At 34.5% G+C, this 21,367-nt stretch overlaps 4 protein-coding genes across 6 annotated transcripts; 2 read left to right on the top strand and 2 right to left on the bottom strand.

Annotated features, from left to right (window-relative positions):
- LOC105177549 (E3 ubiquitin-protein ligase At3g02290) lies at positions 2,085-5,712 on the top strand. The gene is made up of 5 exons (XM_011100743.2): positions 2,085-2,315; positions 2,813-3,189; positions 3,580-4,009; positions 4,494-4,603; positions 5,488-5,712. The coding sequence occupies exons 2-5, from the start codon at positions 3,076-3,078 to the stop codon at positions 5,512-5,514; spliced, it is 681 nt and encodes a 226-aa protein (XP_011099045.1). The 5' UTR covers positions 2,085-2,315; positions 2,813-3,075; the 3' UTR covers positions 5,515-5,712.
- On the bottom strand, positions 5,923-6,771 carry LOC105177646 (glutathione transferase GST 23-like). 2 transcript variants are annotated; one of them, XM_020699249.1, is made up of 2 exons: positions 6,329-6,771; positions 5,923-6,203 (listed from the first exon to the last, which is right to left on the bottom strand). In XM_020699249.1, the coding sequence occupies exons 1-2, from the start codon at positions 6,650-6,652 to the stop codon at positions 6,174-6,176; spliced, it is 354 nt and encodes a 117-aa protein (XP_020554908.1). In that variant the 5' UTR covers positions 6,653-6,771; the 3' UTR covers positions 5,923-6,173. The 2 variants fall into 2 exon arrangements, with proteins under 2 accessions (XP_020554908.1, XP_020554907.1); XM_020699248.1 differs by having other exon boundaries at positions 5,923-6,238; positions 6,329-6,765.
- Positions 8,193-12,681, top strand: LOC105177547 (ultraviolet-B receptor UVR8). Of its 2 annotated transcripts, XM_020699013.1 has the most exons (9): positions 8,193-8,331; positions 8,455-8,709; positions 9,440-9,633; positions 9,730-9,777; positions 10,166-10,238; positions 10,502-10,673; positions 11,180-11,611; positions 11,704-11,895; positions 12,359-12,681. In XM_020699013.1, exons 2-9 carry the CDS (start codon positions 8,457-8,459, stop codon positions 12,414-12,416), a joined length of 1,422 nt encoding a protein of 473 aa, XP_020554672.1. In that variant the 5' UTR covers positions 8,193-8,331; positions 8,455-8,456; the 3' UTR covers positions 12,417-12,681. The 2 variants fall into 2 exon arrangements, with proteins under 2 accessions (XP_020554672.1, XP_011099042.1); XM_011100740.2 differs by having other exon boundaries at positions 8,202-8,709.
- LOC105177548 (truncated transcription factor CAULIFLOWER A) lies at positions 12,767-18,623 on the bottom strand. The gene is made up of 8 exons (XM_011100741.2): positions 18,099-18,623; positions 15,980-16,052; positions 15,286-15,350; positions 13,899-13,998; positions 13,749-13,790; positions 13,345-13,386; positions 13,101-13,237; positions 12,767-13,016 (listed from the first exon to the last, which is right to left on the bottom strand). The coding sequence occupies exons 1-8, from the start codon at positions 18,281-18,283 to the stop codon at positions 12,908-12,910; spliced, it is 753 nt and encodes a 250-aa protein (XP_011099043.1). The 5' UTR covers positions 18,284-18,623; the 3' UTR covers positions 12,767-12,907.

Genomic DNA, 21,367 nt, shown 5'->3' with positions numbered 1-21,367 from the left:
AGAGAGAGAAAGAGAGAGGTTGATGAGAGAGAGAGAGAGAGAGCTTGATGAGAGACAGAGAGAGAGAGAGAGAGAAAGCTTGATGAGAGAGAGAGAGAGAGCTTGATGAGAGAGAGAGAGAGAGCGAGAGAGTGAGAGAGAGAGAGACAGAGAGCGAGAGAGAGCTTGACAGAGAGAGAGAGAGAGAGACAGAGAGCGAAAGAGAGACAGAGAGCGAGAGAGAGAGAGAGCGCGCCCGTGATGAGAGAGAGAGAGAGAGAGCGAGAGCTTGATGAGAGAGTTAGAGAGAGAGGTAGAGATAGAGAGAGAGAGAGAGAGAGAGGTTGATGAGAGAGAGAGAGAGAGAGCTTGATGAGAGAGATAGAGGGATAGAGAGAGAGAGAGAGAGAGAGAGAGAGAGAGAGCTTGATGAGAGAGAGAGAGAGAGAGAGAGAGAGAGAGGGGGGTGTGTGGGGTGTGTGTGTGTGTGGTGTGTGTGTGTGTGTGTGTGTGTGCGTGTACGGTGTATATGTGTGTTTGTGTGTGTGGGGTGTGTATGTGTGTGTGTGTGAGGGAGAGAGAGAGAGAGAGAGAGAGAGAGAGAGAGAGAGAGAGAGAGAGAGAGAGAGGGAGTGTTGGGGTGTGGGGTGTGTGTGCATGTGGGGTGTGTGTCTGTGTGTGTGTGGGGGGGGGTGTTTGTGTGTGTGTGTGTGTGTGTATGTCTGAGGTGGGTAACGGTAGAACATTTTTACTTCAATTTGAACATAGAACAAGTGGGGTGTTGCTTTTATCTTCTGCACAAACGAATGCCATCAGCGTCATGTTACATTTACCATTTTCCTTCATTTCTATCTACACGATCCTTTTTCTCGTGCTGGATGTCACCATAGAGAGAGAGAGAGAGAGCTTGATGAAACAGAGAGCAAGAGAGAGAGCGAGAGAGCGAGAGAGAGAGAGAGAGAGATTGATGAGAGAGAGAGGGTGTGTGTTTAATTTTATGAATAAGGATACTTTTGTTTTATAATATATTAATTTTGTATAATTCTAAGATTTATAAAAAAAATAAGAAAATTAACTTTTTTTTAAAGAGGTTATAAAATAAAAAACATCTTATTTTTAAATCTTAAGATCTTTATAAAAAAAATTGTCAAACACTTTATTGGAACTTATAAGCTTTCTAACATCTTATAAAATGTTTCGAGGAGGTTATAAATTTAGTCAAACATCCTTTAAATTATATTTTTAAATTGAATTATTTAAAACCATCTAATTTCTATTTTTCCAAATTCAAGTTCATTCATCTAAATGGACTCCCAGTGAACTTAAAATCCATCAATGTTGTGGTTCGCCTAAGTGGCAAGTCAGTCCAAGAATGTGATATATATTCCCCCGATATACTTTAGTAGGTTTCGCTCGTTTGTCAATGCATGAGCAAAGAAAGACAATGTGAGTAGGTCAAAAGTAAGTGAAGCAAGAGGTTCCTTACCAACAGCTATGATGCGAGAGCTTTCGCTTCTCAGTTTTCCTCCCTGACCCGTGACATGTTTTCTCGTCTCACCTTGTTCCATCCTCATCTCTAGAAGGGGCCCCAGATTCCAAACCTTTCTTTAGTACAGTCCTTCCTTCTCTCCGGCATCGAGCTTCTTCTTTCCTCAGTTACTCGGCTAGTGAAAGAGAGTAAAAGAAATTGAAAGTTTAAAATTTTGATTTTCTTTCCTTACAATATGAATTTATCAAAATAAGTTTGCTTGGATTTTTAATTATGGTTTTATAAATAAGTTATAATTTATTGGTCCAAACACAATTTATTTGTTACACAATCGTTCATTCTAATAGAGTATTTGTAATTTTTCAAATAATAAAAAGAGATGCTTATGATTAAACTTTATTATATATTTGATTCGATGAGAAAAATAATCATCAATGTTGGTAGTAAAAATTAAACAAGTTACTCAGCAAAAAAAAAAGTAAATTAAAAAATCAAAAACTAAAAATATACAACAGAAAATTTTGAAAATTACAATGTGTATAAAAAAAAAAAAAAGTCCAAGAAAAACAGAAACGACAGTGACTTGCGAATGATTAATGAATAGAGTATTGTGTTTCACCCACCACCGGGCATGGAGAAGCGTGGAGCTTTAACTCCGCGCTTTTATTTGCCTTTTCTTTATCTCGACATCAGCAATAACAAATTGAAATTTTTCGTCCTCTTCTTCTTCTTCTTCTTCCATACACAATAAATAAATAAATATTGCAGAAATATAGATACTATCTCTGAAAAATCTGACATCGGAGTATCCGGCTCCGGGTTTTGAAGAATCAGAATTATCCGTAAGGTTGGTGGTTGTATTTCGTGTGTGTTGTTCTGTCAATTCTTTTCTACAAATAGACGTCTCGTTTATTGTTTATGTTCACTCGTAATTGCTTCGTCGGAGTTAGTTGGAGTGATGTAATCTGTAATGGGTTTTTTTCTGTTTGATGAATTAATTGAATATTTTTTGGGGGCTCTCGGAAATTATTTCATGGGTTAATGTTATTTTTTGGATTATTTGGCGATTATCTAATTGCTTGACTTTGATGAAAGTGGAAAAGAATTGGACTTTTGGATTGCTGGCTGCTTGCTTTCTGAATTTTGGGGTTATATTTTTCTGGGTGATTAATTGATGATTTGATGTTGGCGTCATTGCAACTTACGTTATTCGAAAAGTTTTATCTTTCGGAAATTAGAGTAATGGATTTCTGTTTTGACAGCAATTTCCGTTTATTTGTTTCAGTATAATTTTAATTATTTTTCTTCTATTTCTAATCATGTGAGTTTATTTTTCTCATGCAGGGGAATACATATTTGATGTCTGTCCTTTAAGGTCTTGCAATATAAGGAAAAGGCCTCTGAGTCTTGTTTCTTACGGGGAGAGGGTTCTGGTTTGCGAAGCTAGCTCAACTTCCGCGAGCTTGGGCTCCTCTCTCATTATAATTAAGTTACATTCAGGCCTTGGGATATGACCTTCTCGTGTTTCTGTGATCACATAAGGAATTTTTGAAGATATCGAGGGGAAACAGGTTGTAGGGATTGAAGTGGGTTGTCACTGGTAACCAATGGGTGCTGCTTGTTGCTGTTTGAGGGATGACTGCGAAGATTTTGCTAATCCGAACAGCTCAATCTATAGGAACTGTATATGCCTTCGTTGCTTCATTCAAAACTTTTTTCAGGTAGCATGTTATGATATCTTTCCTGTTAATTATTAAATTCTTCATAGTGGATGCTTAAAAATTAAATTATGATTCAAATTTTATTGTGCATTATAGTTGTCAGCCCTTAGCTATTGCTGGTCTTGTAGCCTGCCTCGTATTTCTTTCCCCAAGTTTTGAGCATGGGTTTGCATTCTGCTTTTGGGGTTTTATTTGTACCATAATGGTATATCCCACTTGGAAACTTGAACTGTTTGTGCTTGGTAAAAACTATCCAAATTTATGGTGTTTGGATAAACAGGATTGTTTACCAGATTACCAACTGAATCTTACTTTTACGTCATTAATCCTTTGATGGATAATACATACATTTGACTGCAAGTTTGATTATGGTAAATATTGCTTGTGCAGTATGTGTCATTGTTTCATAGAGGAGAAGAAAATGCCTTACCTTCATCTGCTCCAGGATCAACATCTTTAAGTCCTATGGCATCAGTTGATAACTCACTAGCTGAGATGTATCGCTCGCCTCCTAGGCCTCTTCCTTATGATGCAGATCCAAGATATTTTCGCTTGCAGCGTGATGGATTGGTCTCCAGAAGGGAGAAAGGATCAAGTCATTCACACGAGGAAACTGAACCACTAAGAATGAGCGAAGCTGATGAACAATCTGAATCTTTGAGTAAAAAAAGCAAGTGGAATGAGTTTACACATGAAGAAGAATCAAAAGAATATAATTCAAGATCATCACTAAAGCTCTCAACAGCCAAAACATCGACTGGATTTGCTCATATTTATACTTCTTCAGAAGATGAAGATGTCTGCCCCACATGTCTTGAAGGTAAAAGAAATATTTTCTCCTGGCATTTTCTTTTAGAGATTGTTACTGCATTCATGATCAGTAGTTAATGCGACTTTATCAGTTGGCAGGGATTCTGAAATACAATCCACTTGTAGGAGTTTTTGGAAGCCTCCAATTTCCTATATGATGCTTTCATGCTTGCTTTCTTTTTCTTCTTTCTTTTTTAGAATTTATCTACCCCAAATTTTAGTTTAACATGTTAAGGTAACATTTAGTGTGCATAATGGAACCAAATATAATTTGTGACTGACCTGGGGCCAGCAGTGTGAAACAAGAGCACTTGTCTTATATGCCATATCATCAATGATAAACAAAGGTCTTCTCTGTTATACAAAGGAATTTTGGATAATCTGGGATAGTGCTCAAATTATTTCTCTGTTGTTGGCTTGAGTTCATCAATATTGCTTTCATATGTTTTGATGACATAAATTTTAGTTTTCATACCTGCATCCTTGTGTTGCAGAATATACCTCAGAAAACCCGAAGATAATTACAAAATGTTCTCACCATTTCCATCTTGGTTGTATATATGAGTGGATGGAAAGAAGTGACAATTGCCCAGTTTGTGGCAAGGTAACGCCTAATCCTTCCCCTATCTGTCAGCTTATGTTAAGCTTTGTAAACTGATTGCCATTTGTTAAGTGTTGAACTTTTGCTATGTGCATAATTCTTTCCATTGAAATGGGTTAACTCCTTAAATGTGCCTTTGTTTTGAACATCTAATGTCAGGGAGTTTAAGCTGGCAGTTTGCTTCCAAATGTTCCCTTAGAGCTAGTTTCTGTGTTCACAAGTAATAAGATTGCTGCTAATTCCACAAACTTTGAAGCTTATTATGTTCCTAGTCAGAAGCAATCAGCTCTATCTTTTTCACCTCCCTTGTACAGTTAGGTTGTTGTACTGCTCTTTTGGAAATAATTTTCTCTTTGCCTCTTGCTAGTATAGCGGACGAGGTAAATATCTGTGAGGTCTTTGTGCTTCATGTTCCATTTCCTGTTCTTCCACCGGAGCAATTGTTTAATAAGAATTCCTGTTTCTTCATAAATTCCATTTTTCTGGAGTCGAATGCTTGGTCATCTATGCTCTTGTCCAGAGTCCATAATCTTCTTTCCTGTTAATGATTGTGTGTGTGGATTAGAGGTTTGCCTGCGGAGTAAAAGGAGAAAAGAAAAATATGAAAATGAAGAAAAAGAACATAAAAATAAATGAACAAGACGTGATTTCACATACTGAGCTATGATTCTTGGATGATTTAGCCTTAAACTCTTGGCGCCATATAACTTATTCATCTTTTGCAACTTCACAAGAAGCTACTTGAGTTCATTGTAGCAACTAAAGCAACAAAGAGATTCTTGCCTTGTTAAAATCAATCATTGCATTTACTAGCAGGAATTCAGCGATATGAAAGTACTAATCATGTAATTTATCTTGGGACTAATATTGCTTGTTTCGACTCCTAGGTGATGGCATTCGATGAAACGACTTGATATATCCCTGAAGTTCTTGTTCCCGATGAACCCAACCACCAAAACAAGTAAAAGCACACACCCGGATGGAAAGTGTAAAGCCATTGTAAATACAGCTTGCTGCAAAGTGTTGTCTTTAAATGCCGATATTATTAAGCACTATGTCGACTGGCAGATTATTGATTGTCCTGCAGATATATTTTCTCCGCGTTTCATATTTTTCATGAGTTTTTAGCTACCCATTTCATGTGATGCAGAACCAATGTTGAATTCATGCTTTCCGCGTTATAATTCTATCTTCCCACAAGTAAATTACAATCTCACACAGCAAATTTATCCATAGACATAACAGAGTAAATAAACCACGACTTCAGTTTGTAAGGCTCTGACTAATTTTCCTTGGTCGATGTGAATCTCCCTTTGCCTTTTGAAGTGAGCCAACAATGCTTTGGTGTCAGGAAGATTTTCCTTAATCACAGGTTCTTGTTTGAAATGCTTTGTCCATCTATGCAATCTAGGCAGATTGTTCGGTTCAAGAGCCTGAACCCCCACGGTTTCTTGCATTGCTCCAAACCAATGTGCAAGCCACCCAAACGACAAGTCCACTAGTCCAATTCTATTCCCACCAAAGAATTTCTTATCTCCCAGCGCCTGATCCTCAATGATCTTAAGTGCTTCCATTACTTGTGCTGCTGTCTTCTCCTTATCCTCTTCAGTAGATCGAAACAACGCGAAAACCGTGAGGCTATGCATGATCATGAAATTTATTCTTTTTAGTTAGATGACCAAGTTATAACAATCAATCAAAAAGTCTGATCTTTGTTTCAAACGTTACCTTCTGCTGTCCAAAATTGATCCAAAAACGAGCTGTGGCTCTCTCATAAGGATCTGAGGGAAGCAAGGGGTTCCGCTGATCCGGCCATGTTTCTTCAATATACTCGAGGATCACCATGGACTCGGCCACCGGCTTCCCTCCGTGAACGAGCACGGGGACCTTCTTGTGAACTGGATTGTACTCCAGAAGGGATGGACTTCTGCTGGGGAGGTTCTCTTCTATGTACTCATACTCTATACCCTTCAGCTTCAGTGCCCATATCACTCTATACACATAAGGGCTTGGCCAAAAGCCATAGAGCTTAACTACCTGGGATTCTTCCATTGATGGAGGTAAAGAAAAATAGGTTGGAATAAGCTCTTTGGTGGCTTAAGTTGTCACTTATATTATAGCTTTTATTACAATCATTTATGATTGTGGGGGCTCGCAACTTCACAAGATATAGGACATTTCCAAGAAACCACTGAAGAGCTATAAGTCCAAATAAAAAATGTAAATTACAATTGTTTTTTTTAAAATTTGATATAATTATAAATATTTTTTTATTATTTATTTTTTTAATACTTACTAAACTATGATTAAATTATATAATTTTTTAATAGAGGTTTAAAATTATCAACTTTTATCTCTAATATAGTTTTTTCTTTTTTTTTTGTAAAAAAAAGTTAGAAAATTATAAAAAAAAATCAGACAACGTAGATTAAAAAATTGAATTTTTTTTCAAAAAACATGCCCACTTAGTCCATAAAAAAGTTTTAATTTTTTTTTAAAAAAATAAATAAAATTATTCATAGTTCATAAGAATATTTTAAAAGTTCATCATAAAAAATAGATGAAAAACTAATAAATTGAGCTAATTGTTGGACGACTAATAAAATTAAGGGAGTATCAATAATTTTCAAACAATTTAAAGATATTCGTAATCGTATCAAATTTCAACGAAACTTGTTGTAATTTATCCTTGATTTAAAAAAAAAATCGTAAAAGACGTAGACTTTTTTTTTTAGTTTGTCGATGACGCCTTTATAAATTTATATCCATATAAATTATTCCTTGTTATATGGCACATAATATCATTAGCATATTTTAATCCAATATAAATACAAATTCCGGTGGGCGCCCCTAAATTGCCCCATTTCTTTCTCTCTTGCACGAATTAATTCTTACTTTTCCTCCAGTAGGAAGGAAGTATGTACGTTGACTAGCAAGAATCTCTAAGGAGGAGATATTCTTTATTTTATTTAAAAATAAAAGGGAATTGAAGTTTCATATTATATTTGAAATTAATAATATAATATATATATTAGGTATAATTATACGCATTTCTTCTAAAATTTTGTGTAATTATACGTAGACTTTCTGTAATTTACGAACACATCTAACACCATTGAGGTATGTTTCCATCTAATAAATAAGTTAGTCGAAATTTACCGAATTTATTTATTTTAGAAAAAAATTGAAAAAATATATATATTTACCCCCAATTAACTTATTACTGACTTATTGCAAGTCAAATAAATATTTTTATAACTATATTACCTTCATATATTTTCACGCTTTAGTACATATGATGAGGTTTATTTTCATCGTTATAAGGGTAGTTTAGTCCAAAAAAATTGTTTAACCTACAATAAGTCAGTAATAAATCAATTGAGGGTAAATATTAATTTTTATTTATTTTTTGTTAATATCAATAAAGTTTTACTAACGGATCAACTTATTTATTAGACGAAAATAATTATTAGAAGTGCTAAATCTAGTCTTTCAAACCACAATAGATTTTATGTGTAGTTACATCAAATCTTAAGGGATGAAAATGTAATTATCTCAATATTATTTTGAAGATATATATAATTCGTGTTACCAGTGGTCTGCCGGGAAAGAATCCGTGGAGCGGGCAGGTCGGGCAGGAAGCTGCCCCTTATTTCCCCAAGCTCTTCGGAACACCGACATCATAATTTTCCCTCGATAATCAACCAAACTTCCTTCTCCCATTTCCCAAGGTAGGAACTTCGACTTCCCGTTCCTTAAATTGACGCATTAAACGACAGCCAACTCAAATCAGTCCTAAAATTCTTCTCTTGTCTTCTGGCTGCTGTGACAACTTATCGATCATTGGTGAGAAGATATGGAGATTGATGAGATATTGGGGGAATCAAAATCGGCGAGTCTTCCCACCAAGAGTGTGATATACGTGTGGGGTTACAATCAGTCGGGTCAAACGGGTCGGAGGTGTAAAGAATGGAATTTGCGGATTCCGAGGCAGCTGCCGCCTGACCTCTTTGGTTGTGCTTCCGGCGGAAATTCACGGTGGCTTGACATCGCTTGCGGTCGGGAACACACGGCAGCTGTTGCCTCCGATGGCTCGCTTTTCACTTGGGGTATTATAACATACACTTCTCAATTCGAATGTATTTCAATCTTGACATTCTTGATTGGGGATTACATGATGGTATTGCTGTACTTGAAATTTATGTGTTTCGACTGCGGATTAGATCAAAATTTATTTATTTTAATGTTAATATGATGGAAAGATTGGGTAATTGAATGATTTGAGGAATTTAAAGGGCTTAAGTCGCGGACATACATAGAGGAATGAACGTAATTGGGTGGTAGGAGTAGGTCAAGAAAAGATTAGGTGAATCATGAGGTTGTACATAGGTGCTTTTTATTCTGGGCGTTCTGCTTCTGTGGCATGGTTATACTTATTTTTTAAAATCATTTGCAGAATTTTTCTTATTCTTTTCTTTTATTAAACAGTAATGTAGCTGTAGCAAAGGGGAACTATAATCTGATATGTCAAAAGATCATATGGATTAATAGCATTGGATGTGATTTAGTACATCCTTATGCAATGGCCAACAGAAGGCAGCCATGCTCATAAATGAAATATGAAACCTGCCAGCATTTTAAACAAGAAGATCATTGGAGCATTTTCCTGTCCCTAATATTTATAAAGTGTTGTTTTTCCTTGATTATAGAATAATCATGACTCTGTCATATGCTTATCCTGGTTCTGTATGCATGATCTGCCTATTGTTGATTATATGTAGTTCTTCTGCATGTGCGGTGTAAAGTTACTAAGAAATGTGATCTCATATCTTTGAATAGGGGCTAATGAATATGGCCAGCTGGGAGATGGGACTGAAAAGGATAGAAAATACCCAAAGAAAGTGAAGAGCTTGCAGTCTGAGTTTGTGATATGTGTATCTTGTGGGGCAAATTGTACTGCAGCTATTGCAGAACCACGTGAAAATGATGGATCTATGCCAACCAGGAGACTGTGGATATGGGGACAGAATCAGGTAAATTTGTTTCTCAGATAAGAATCAGAACATTTTATTCCTGATTATTCTTTGTTTGGTGTTATGGCTGAGTTAATTTTTTGTTTCCAATTACAGGGTTCTAATTATCCACGCCTGTTTTGGGGAGACTTTAGTCCGAACACGGTATCAAACTCACTCTATAAGAGTCTCGAATATGTTTCTTGTGTTTGCCCCGATCAGATCCATAAGATATTCATTAATTTCAAAGATTAGGATACTGCATGATAAATGGGGTGGCTCATTTGATATAATAAGTAGAACTGTTGGTACCACACTGGGTATTTTCTTCAGGAAGGGCGTGTAGAAAGAGGTTTGATGCGTGTATCTTGTTATCAGGATCAACTGCTCACAGAATTGGTGGCTTTAGGCTTTATTTTGCTTGTATATGTGATAGTGCCATTGGTCTTTTTTGATACAGTTGGGCTTGTTTCTCAAAAGAGTGGGCACTACTGTGACACAATGTCACTACTATTCACTATACTGATTCATTTACACATGCCGCTTATTCCAGGGTGTTCGTCAAGTTTCTTGTGGGGCTGTTCATGTTGTTGCTCTGTCAGAAGATGGGTTGCTGCAAGCATGGGGTAATGTTGATTGTGTACCTAGTGCGTGTGCTCTATATTTTTATTTGGTCTATGCATCTTAAGACATGCATCTTATTGACTAGTTTGGGTTGATGCTTGGTTATGGTTTGATATTAGTCATCAATGCACAATGTCTTGATCTTGACTGTTTGTGACTCTTAGTTTTGATATCTTGGCCTCAATGAAAATGTAAGAGTGGAACTATAAAACTTTGTTTTTATGCATCTTATTAATAGAATTTTGTCAATGATCTGGTAAATCAGGCTATAATGAGTATGGCCAGCTTGGCAGAGGTATTACTTGTGAAGGCCTTCAGGGGGCTCGTGTAATTAAGGGGTATGCTAGGTTCCTTGATGAAGCCCCCGAGCTTGTGAAGATTGTCCAGGTTTCTTGTGGAGAGTACCATACTGCAGCAATATCAGAGGAAGGCGAGGTGTAAGTGTTCCAGAGGACATTTTATGATAGAGATACGCTCTTCTATTAGGCATATGAATTGAGGTTAACCGCATGGCACAGGTTAACAGAAAGTTTGGGAGAGAACTTATCACCAAATGATTCTATTAGGGGATGAAAGAGCTAAAATTGCACCAATCTTGAGCTGCTTTGTTGGATAATCTTAGATCCTTAACCCATCTAGCCGACAACACAGGATTTGGCTGTGTTACTTATCATCATATGATACTAGAAAAATGGCCAGTCAAAGGGTTGCAATATTTATAGGACTTCAAGTTTATATACCAGTACATGATTATCTGGATTGGTTTCTATTGGGATAGGAAATCCATGGTAAATTAAAATCATCAACCTGAAATTAGACTTGTAAAGAAGATGGGTTTTACCAAATATATTTAGCAAACTCATTTAATTTCTGACCTGCTTCTTTGTGGGTGATCAGTCAACTGTAGTCTAATTTTTGTCCATCTTATGATAATTCCTCACAGCTATACCTGGGGACTTGGCAGCATGGGCCAGCTCGGGCATTGTTCCCTTCAGTCTGGTGATAAAGAGCTGTTGCCTAGGCGTGTTGTCGCCCTCGATGGGATAGCTATCAAGGATATTGCATGCGGTGGAGTGCATACATGTGCTCTAACTGAGAAAGGAGCTCTATATGCTTGGGGTGGGGGCCAGGTTGGGCAGTTGGGCCTTGGCCCCCAAACTGGGTTCTTTTCTTGCACGCCTAATGGATCTGAAGCAATGCTCCGTAATATACCTGTTTTAGTGATCCCCAAAGGAGTGCAGCTGGTCTGCTGCGGCCATTCTCACACACTTATTAGCACTAAAGAAGGGAGAATATATGGATGGGGTTACAATAGTTATGGCCAGGCTGCTAACGAGAAGTCTACATATGCTTGGTCTCCATCTCCGGTTGATTGGTATGAGATAGCATATGAAAAGTCATCACTTTATTTGTCTTTTCCTGTTGAATTGATGAGAGACCATGTTGATGGAAGCTTCTTTGATGTAGGTGTGTGGGTGAAGTTAGGAAGTTAGCTGCTGGTGGTGGCCATTCAGCTGTGTTGACTGATGCATGTTCGTTGAAGGAGTTGTGTGAACTTACACTGTCAAACATTGTGACTCTAGCAAATGCATCAGAGATTCACGATGTTGCTTCAAGAACTGGATCAGACGCATTAGCCCGCCTTTGCGAAAGATTAAGGTATCTGACTATATGTCTTGCATATTTGTTTTTTTCCAAGGTTTATCATGCTGTCAGCGAAACCCCTATTACGTATGTAAATTTAAAATATTACTTGTATTCTAACTGCTACTACTTGGCCATTGAATTTCCAACTTCCCTGTGCAACTTATAACAAGGATATTTCCAGATCCTGCTCACATGCTTTAAGAGTTGTGGTCTTTGTGTTGATTTATCTTTTCCCACATCCTCCAATGGGCATATTTTAAGTAAGGATTAAAATAGGGCTGGGAGAATAGACATTTTTACATAAAAAATTATGTCTTTGAACCTGTAATAAAATGTATCTACATTAGAAATCCTGCCCGCTTTTCATATGGAATTGGGTAAGTGAAGTCGTCTCAGCAGTTTGAGTCTGTCTTTAATTACTCTTTCCTGCTAATATTTTGTAACGGAAAATCTACTCTCAATGTTTTCTGTGCAGGGAGCATTTGGTCAGTGGTGGAGATTGCAACTACAATAAGGTTGACTTTGCTGTTTGAATGTACCGATAGTTGACTTTCACCTATTGTTATTGCTGTGTATCTTCTTCACCATATCTTCTCATCACAAGAAACTGTGAGACATTAGTTTTTAATTGGGGCTTCAGCCGTTACTCCTTTAAAAAAGTAAGGTTCTGAATCCTGATGTGTTCAGTTGACAGTTGACACAGGATGTTAGTTATGTATGAAGGAAAGCCTTGTGCTTAACTGATGTTGTCTGTGAAATGTGAATCTTAATAAAAGTACAGCTGTCATCATTCTTATATTTGGAGCCTCAGATTCCTCGTAATTAAGCTATGTATTCCTATAGAATGAGCAGTATTCTTGAATACTTACTAACTAAGCATATATACTGAGAAAAAAGAGGAAATCTATTGCTCGCTTCCTTATTTATAGTACATGGTGACAAGTAGAATCTAATTCGACAGATTTTACATAGAAAAACTGACCACATGAAAAAGTACAACTTGGGAATATGTCTGAATTTGCCATCACGGTTTCACATGGCTGAGGAGCCATGGTGGAATGAGGGTGTTGGAACTGGTTGGCCGACTTGGACTGCCGGTTTCTTCATCTCCAGTTCGGTGCTGGGAACCAGCACTGCAGAATGCAGATACCATTAGTCATTGTTACTATGTGGGTTCAGTAATTCCTAAAATTACTATATGCCTTGCAAATTAGTACCCAATAGCCAAGGAAGGAATCCTATGTAATTCTGGGGGAGACTGAGGAAGTCTGAAGGTGGATTGAGTTTGAGGTAAACCCTCTTGTTCCTGCTGTGTCTGCTCCTCTAAGGTTTGCTGCTTCTCCTTTTCCTTGAGCTGTTGCCACATTATATCACATCACTTGAGTTTTCTGGAAAAGAAGGGAAACTGACCCTATACACTACAACATTTATATGACCATATTGTCAACTTAAGATTTTCACCTGCTTTGCTAACAAGTTGTTTTGGTCCTGCAGTGATTTCTCCTGTCATGTATGCCAAGAGGAAATGTGAAGTCTCCAACATCCTTTCAATAAGTCTTATGCTTCTACCTCTCAACAAATATTTTCGGAAATCTAAATCAAAATGAGAGTTAAAAGATTTGAAATCCTTTGAAATAAACAAATCCAAAAATAAAAGTGTTCATACAAATGCTCTCTCAACTCAACCTGTTGGCCTCAAGACTTTGAACTAAACGTTTCAAAATGTTGGAAAAGTGTACATTTGAAGCTATTCCATAACTGTTTTGTTTTGTGCAACAAGCTGTAGAGCAACATCTGAGTTCTTGTTGGCTTCCTCACATTTATAGAGGCAGAAAAATAAAAGAAGAATAAGTAAGTGGTGTTACCTTTCTTTGAAGCTGAGATATGGACTCGTTCATCAGTTGGTTCTGCTTGTTGTTTTAGTATCAAACAAAGATCAAACCAATATATATCTGCTATAACGGAGCAGCAGTACTCTGAAATACTTACAAAAACTAGCTTTTGATTTAGGGTACCTTTCTTGTTCGGATTCTCTTCAGAGCACTTTCAAGTTGTTGCTCCAAACTGTGCAGCTCTCTGGAGCTCAGGGAATCCAAATCCTGTCCCGCATAGTTCCTGCAAAACCAATACAAATGCTTCAACTTGTTTTCTCAAAGTTCAATAATTGTAAATATCTCCTTTTAACATATATTAGATGCATAATTCATGAGAGAATATGAATTAATTGTAGACTTTTCTTACCAGAACAAACTATGGAATTGCGATTTTTTTTTTTATCCAATATGGAATTGTGAATATTTAACCACATAATAGAGGTATATTGTTAGGGATAATTACATTTACAGTATGGCCTATAGTCTGTTTATAATATAAACTAAGTATGTCTTTCGCTTAATTACAAAAATCGTATCCGACAGCCATAAAGTATTGGTACTTTGTGCAATGATGTCGACATTTTTGGTGATATATGTGCAATTTTTTAAAAAGTAGGGATGGTTTATGTAAACGACGTTGATATTTCTCTTAATTGTAAGTGTAATTATCCAAAAAAGTAAAGATAATTTGTGTAAATATTCATAGGTCAGAAATTATTAATGTAAAGTATTCCATTATTATAATACTACACAGTGGCACACGATTCGTTAATTGTAAGTTGTTCCTTGATCACCCACTTAATTATATCTTTGTTAGTATGTAAAATCGTGTAGTAATTATGAATTCCATAGCAAATGTGAGTACGTATCAGACGCTTTACAATATCAAAAACTTAATTATACTTAAACTCCCTCTAAAAATATAAAATTATATTTTCTTCCAAAAAAGTATTGAAATTATACTTACACCCTTAAAAAATTATCAATTTACACATGATCTCCTCCCATTAGGGTTCGAAAAAAAAATGCTAATATAAGCAAAAGAGGTTACTTAAATTTTTTATTTGACCTCTTATTTAAATATTTTCATGTATATTTTGTACTTATAAATGGATAAATATAATATAAATATATATGGAATGAGGTTTAAATCATTATATTTGTTTCTTTATAAGTACAAAATTATTACATGGGAACGTCAAATAAGGGATAAATTTAAAAATTCATGAACTTATTTTATAAAGTCATCATTTTTTCTTTCAAATCGTAACAAACTTAGAGGGGGTGTAAGTGTAATTTTAAAACTTTTTTCAGAGAAAGTATAATTTTACATTTTTAAAGAGAGTTTGATTTATATCAAAATAGTAAAATGACAAGGAAGCCAAAACATAGAGCAATTTCACTACATAATTACCTAATTGGACACTTGATTACATTTAAATTCAAGAACATAACATCCCGGCCCTTTGGATGGAGGATCCAGAAATGTTACAGTCAAATTTGCAAGTATTAGAAGGTTGTTACGTACCTCATATTTCTTTGTAGAAGTTCAACACGAGCCACCAGTTTTGGATACTCGAGGCACCAATTTTCCTACATCATAACCAAACATATACAACAATCATCACGACAAAAACAAAGAATCAACATCTATTGGTCTTCCAAGATACTGTCAACTTAATGTCTAAGTATAATTTCTCTGACCCCTTCAAATTTTTAGTTCTGAATTCATCAGTCAGTATTTGTGTTCTTGATGTATTAGTACAGTTTGATACGAGGTGTCGTATGTTATGATGCTTCTGATGTTACATGATATGCTTTATTAATGTTGTATAGACATTTACAATGTTTGTGTTTTAAAACACTGGTAAGCGGGTCATGAAAATTTGGTGGTTATTCAACTTGTTGACTCACCACAGGATGTACTAAAATCTTCAATTGTCCAAAAAATTAAAACGTAGCATTGATCTCAAGGATAAAAATAAACGGGCATAAGTCTGACAACTCTGTGCTAATCATACCAATTCGGGAAACAGTTATACAAACATCTGCGTATTTGTAATCTTGTTGATGGTTATATGTTCTTCCGGTTAACGATTCAGGATCATAAAAATCGGAGAATTCCACCAAACAGTGTAGACATATATATTTTGTTGTTGTTAAGACAGATTAATCTTAGAACATGAAAAAAAGAAATAATTAAAAGGTTGCTAATGTAGTACCTGTTCAGAATCCGTGCTTACTTTTTGGTGGGAGTAAGTGTATCGTTCATATCTTTCAACAATTCTTTCCATTCTGTAATTTCAAAAGACAAATAGAAATTAAATAATAATAAGAAGAAGAAGGCTTAAATGTATTTTTAGTCCAATAACTGAGGTTGTTTGACGTTTTATCCTTTAATTATATAGGGTAGCATTGTTATTATACATCTTTATATTTTTCGTAAAACAACAATAATAATAATAATGATGATGATGATGCACCCGAAAAAATCTAAATTATTATTGTTATTTGGTTGATTAAGTTGTTGCAATTTTCATATTAAACTTTTGGTTATTAGGTATTGTGCTTAATAATATATTGGCGGACATAATTATCTTTCCACCCAATAAAGAAAATTAACGTTTCCAATATTAGGTCTATTTTTTATTTTTTTTTTTTTTTTTTGAGAGGGAAACCAATATTAGGTCTATTAATGTCCAAAATTATTGAATTAAATTGCAACCATGTAATCAGTATATATGTGTAGTAGTGAAACAATAATGGAATTAAGCGAAGCTATGAAATATGCAAAATGGCTTTGCATGCAACAAATTAGTGAATATATTGTATTTCTAACAAATGAAAAATAATTATGTGAGCTTATTTTTTTAAATTTATTTTATAGTTTTTAGCCGTATTGATGTATTAATCGAACTAATGTATTATTTCAATTGCTCAATTTATTAAAACATTAATGTATTATATAATTATAGAAAAAGATATTATGTTCTTTTTTTTAAAAGAGAGAAATTTCAGTATGTAGTTGACAAGTCATATATATATATATATTTGATACCATTATGAAAATATATAGCATATAAGACATTATAAGACATAAAAGGCAATATTCCCATAAACTGGCAATACAAATGGTATATCAAGAACCATTAGTAAACATTAATTTTTCAGTGGAAAAATTGCATTTTTGATCTTATGTATTCGATTTTTTTTAATTTAATTTAATTTATCACGCTTTTCTAACATTGCATTCAATAAGTTGAAATTTTTTTCAATTCCAATCGTCACGTGCATTTTCGTACATTTTTCGTTATAAATTATTGGACGAAAATTTACGTTTTGATTATAGTGAATTCTGATTTATTCTATAATTTAAGCTATAATTAACAATTTTGACGTCACTTACAGAGACATTAGTTAATTAGTATGCACTATAGTAATTAATTATAAAAAAAAGTTATACTTCATTTGTGTGCCAAATAATTATATATATTGTGAAAACACTTTTTTCTATACGTACCACATACCTTTAGTTAGTGTCAGCTACAAAGGTTTGAATTTCGAACAAAAAGAAAGATGAGCGCAGGTAGGATTAATTGTAGTCCACCATGTTTATCACACTTCACATGCATGCACGGAAGCGAAGGAATTAATACACCTTAATTAAATAAGGGGTTAGAGTTAATCTCAAAATCATAGGAGTTGTAATAATTAAACAGCCATGTAAGGAGTCCACAGCTGAATATAAGTAGTTGGTGAAGAAGAAAGAATGGATGGAGGTTTAATATATAGAATGCTATGATTCAATCCGACAGGATTCATTTTTGTCATGACAAACCTACTGTACATAAATTGTGGGAATCATACAGCAGTTAGTTAACTAATATAAGTGAGATTAGGACCCCATAGATTGTCACTTTATCCTGCAGGCTGACTCAAACAAGTATCAGAATTGGAGATTATATTATACTGTTATATTTGTCTCCCAACAGCAACAGCAAAAGTAGGCAGTTTGTGCTTTTGATGTGGGAAGCTAATTATTAATGTGGGATGAGTTCTGGTGCCTGATCTCTTATACTGTTCTTACAAAGAAAAAACTAGTACAATTAGGACAAACACAGAAGAAGTCAAATAAGACATATACATGAGGTCGGAGGAAAAAGAAAAAGCAAGTAAACGTACCTCTGATTAAGAAACCAAATTAATTAAATTAGGGTATAGATAATTAGCATAAAAAGTTTAGGCATCTTGAAAATTAAACAGATAGGAATGCAAGAGTTTTGTATGAGAGGAGGAAGATATATCTGTGGGAAAAAGAGGAAAAAAAAAGGGGAGTGAGACCTGGAATCAGTGGAGTAGTCGAAGAGTTTTCCTTTGGTAGAGAAAACAATCAAAGCAACCTCAGCATCACAGAGCACAGAGATCTCATGAGCCTTTTTCTGCAGACCTGACCTTCTCTTGGAGAAGGTCACCTGCCTGCTGATCTTGTTCTCGATCCGCTTCAACTGAACCCTACCTCTCCCCATATCAATTCCTTTTCCTTCTCTCTCTCAAATACTCAACCTTATATATATATATATGTGTGTGTGTGTGTGTGTGTGCAGAAAACCCTAAAATGTTGGATAGAGCGATTGGCATGCCATTGAGATATGTTTCACAAAAACACAGAAACGAGCAATAAAAGATGAGAAGGAGAGGTGGGCTGACATTATATGCTGCTTTCTACTTTGGTCAATAACTTATGTCCCTTTAACCATATGCTCTCTTTCTCTCTTTCTTTCTGTTTCTTTCGATATATATATATATATGTATATATATATTCATGGCATGGGGTGTCGCTGGTTGGTAGGGGGTGGGGAAAACAAGAAATGGGAAAGGGTGAAAGAAGGGTTTTTGGGTGGGGTGGGGTGGGGGGGTATATATGATGCGTTTTCGAATGGGGATTGGACAGAATGTGGTGTATGTCGTTAGTGTTTCTATTTGGGCCACAGGTTTTCTGCAATTCGTACAACCTCAGTTAAAACATTCAATCCCATAAAAAATTCATCATCTTTCTCTCAAATTCTAAAAGTTTAAAATGTATGATGGGATTAGAACACCAATTTAAAGGTTAGTATTATTTTTTTTCTTTTATTGTTTAGTTAATTATATATTGAAATTTCTTACTTATTATATATTAAAAAAATTGAATGATGATAATTAAAATTGTGCATTCAAAGAAATTGAAAAAAAAATCAAAAACTGCCAAAACAAAGGTTGTTTTGAAAACAGTTTCAGTTTCTATTTTGTACAGCTTTAAGTTAATTTTTCAAGTGTTTTTTTCCTTAAAATTTATATTATATTGATTTGTAACATTAAATCAAAATCAATGATGCTTATTTTTAAAAAAAAAAATTCGAGTATTCAACCGCTGGGTACCCAATAAAAATAGGTAAGATTTGGGTACCCAATCCAAATTATCCGAATTTCCAAAACTCGAGTCCACCCCTAAACCTAACCGCAAGAAAGTGGACCCTTCAATTATGCTTATTTATTTATTATACCGCTTTATTAATTGAATTTTTTCAATATTCTTATGCAACACTTAACTAAGAAATAATAGTAAGATTGAAATTGAGTCGATAATTTATATTAATGCACATGACCTTGAAAACATTAAATTGTATCCATGTCTGAAAATTAAATATAACGTTAATATGGTACGTGTACCAGAATATTTTAGTACTTTTGATGTATTATTTCAAACTTATAGGTACATAATGTATCGAATGTGCTCCAATCAGCTGTCCGGTGGCAGCGATCTGTTCATTCCGATTGTACAGCTGAAGCTCCACAGTTGGACCCGCGTAATGGGGAGAAAGCTACAATTCATCTACCAATCCTCTTTTACATTCTCTCACAAATAATTACAGTCATGTTTTCATGTCCAAAAATAAAATAAAATAAAAATTACAATCACTAATTTCGTCAATCCAAAAAAACCACTACTCACTAATTAGAGTTAATTCAAATGCAAAATTATATTGTTTTTTTAAAAAAAAAGGCTTTAAAATTATATTTATATCTCTTTTAAAAATTCATTATTTACACTTGATTTCCTTTCTGTTAGTATTTGAATAAAAAATATTGATATCAACAAAAAATCAAATAGATAAATTTTTAATTTTACGCATTGTTTAATATTTCATATAATAATTTTGTACTTATAAAGAAAAAAATACAATGATTTTAACTTGACTCCCCGTGTATATATATATATATATGTATGTATACTATGTTCATGACCCCTTTATAAGTACAATAAATATATATAGGAATATTAAATGAGGGGTAAAATTGAGATTTATGTAAAAAAAATTCGTAGATGTCAGTATTTTTCATCCAAATTTTAATAGAATGAGTCCATATCTAAACAAATAATCGTAAAAAAAAGAAAAATTATTATCGTTTTTTACATACCATTAGACACAACACCAGTCTCACATAAAATTTTATTACTGATGTGATGTGTGATGCGCTTGGTGTTCCGTTGCAATACAATATTTTGTTATTGATGTGGCATGTGAAATTATTGATGTTCTATTACGCAATGCATTATATGCTCTTACTTCATATGAGCTTCACGCTTTTTGTCCTAAAAACGCACATCACTAGAAAGATGAAGCAGTGATGTTGATAAGTCGCTTAAACTTTTCATTTGCAATCAATATAAGACTAATGACAATATAGCAGTGCAGATGTTACTCATGTAATAAAACAAAAAAATGGTACTAGAAATGATGGCATTAAATTGAAGAAGAGTCTTGAAAGGTTCATGGGAGCCTCAAAGGCAAAGGTATTACATCCAAATTGGAACAGTGGTCCACTCAATGTGTACGAATTTTGCCTTAGGTAAATGTGAATGAATTATAGTATCTTAATAATATTCGTACAACTTGAGCTGTTAAACCTAATTGTCTTTTTTCCCACAGGGTGGTCCAATTATGCTCCCAAACCAATCGTTGTTAGAGATATTTCCTCACATAATTACAAAATAGTTGAATCATGGGGACCATGATCATATGCAACTCCCTATATTATACTCTAGATTTTGGTAAATAGTACCAAAATGAACGGTCTATAAATCCTTAAATATTTAGGTCTTCGAGGCCTTTAATTTGGGTCCAAGGTAAATTTATTGAAAAAATCAAATTAAAGGACAATGAAAATTAACAACTTCTTTCCTTTATTGTTGTTATAAATCTTGAATCCGCATATCTATTTACTATATTTTTTTTTCAGTAGAAACACGTTCCGTGAATTACTGAATGGATTCAAATATCGCAAGATCCCATCTTATCTGCATACCTGGAAAATGGTGCAGTGAACAATATTAGTGATAGGGGAATGCATGCACGCTTACAATATTTCCTTTTCATAGTTTTTAATGTCTCATAATTTGCAGACAAATTGTATTTGTTAACTAAAAGAAAATTAGTTTTTAATGTCTCATATGATTGGTGTACGATTTTAAAAAGTTACCAATCACAATAAAGTGTATCATATTTGTTTTGTAATTGATTTGATTTGATTGAAACTAATTTGTATAAAAAAAAAATTGATTATACATT

The sequence above is a fragment of the Sesamum indicum genome, linkage group LG15 (genome assembly GCF_000512975.1).
Source record: "Sesamum indicum cultivar Zhongzhi No. 13 linkage group LG15, S_indicum_v1.0, whole genome shotgun sequence".
Classification (NCBI taxonomy): domain Eukaryota; kingdom Viridiplantae; phylum Streptophyta; class Magnoliopsida; order Lamiales; family Pedaliaceae; genus Sesamum; species Sesamum indicum.
Note: the sequence above shows the minus strand (reverse complement) of the source record. Positions and strands in the feature narration are given on the sequence as shown.

Coding starts and splice junctions, on each gene's coding strand:
- LOC105177547 (XM_020699013.1), top strand. CDS start 8,457: ATGGAGATTGATGAGATATTGGGGGAATCAAAATCGGCGAGTCTTCCC. Junction 8,710..9,439: donor TGGCTCGCTTTTCACTTGGG/GTATTATAACAT, acceptor ATCTTTGAATAG/GGGCTAATGAATATGGCCAG. Junction 10,239..10,501: donor TGGGTTGCTGCAAGCATGGG/GTAATGTTGATT, acceptor CTGGTAAATCAG/GCTATAATGAGTATGGCCAG.
- LOC105177646 (XM_020699248.1), bottom strand. CDS start 6,652: ATGGAAGAATCCCAGGTAGTTAAGCTCTATGGCTTTTGGCCAAGCCCT. Junction 6,239..6,328: donor TCAATTTTGGACAGCAGAAG/GTAACGTTTGAA, acceptor GATCATGCATAG/CCTCACGGTTTTCGCGTTGT.
- LOC105177548 (XM_011100741.2), bottom strand. CDS start 18,283: ATGGGGAGAGGTAGGGTTCAGTTGAAGCGGATCGAGAACAAGATCAGC. Junction 13,999..15,285: donor CTTCTACAAAGAAATATGAG/GTACGTAACAAC, acceptor TTGGTTTTGCAG/GAACTATGCGGGACAGGATT. Junction 13,791..13,898: donor AGAGAATCCGAACAAGAAAG/GTACCCTAAATC, acceptor AACAACAAGCAG/AACCAACTGATGAACGAGTC.
- LOC105177549 (XM_011100743.2), top strand. CDS start 3,076: ATGGGTGCTGCTTGTTGCTGTTTGAGGGATGACTGCGAAGATTTTGCT. Junction 3,190..3,579: donor TCATTCAAAACTTTTTTCAG/GTAGCATGTTAT, acceptor TTGCTTGTGCAG/TATGTGTCATTGTTTCATAG. Junction 4,604..5,487: donor ATTGCCCAGTTTGTGGCAAG/GTAACGCCTAAT, acceptor TTCGACTCCTAG/GTGATGGCATTCGATGAAAC.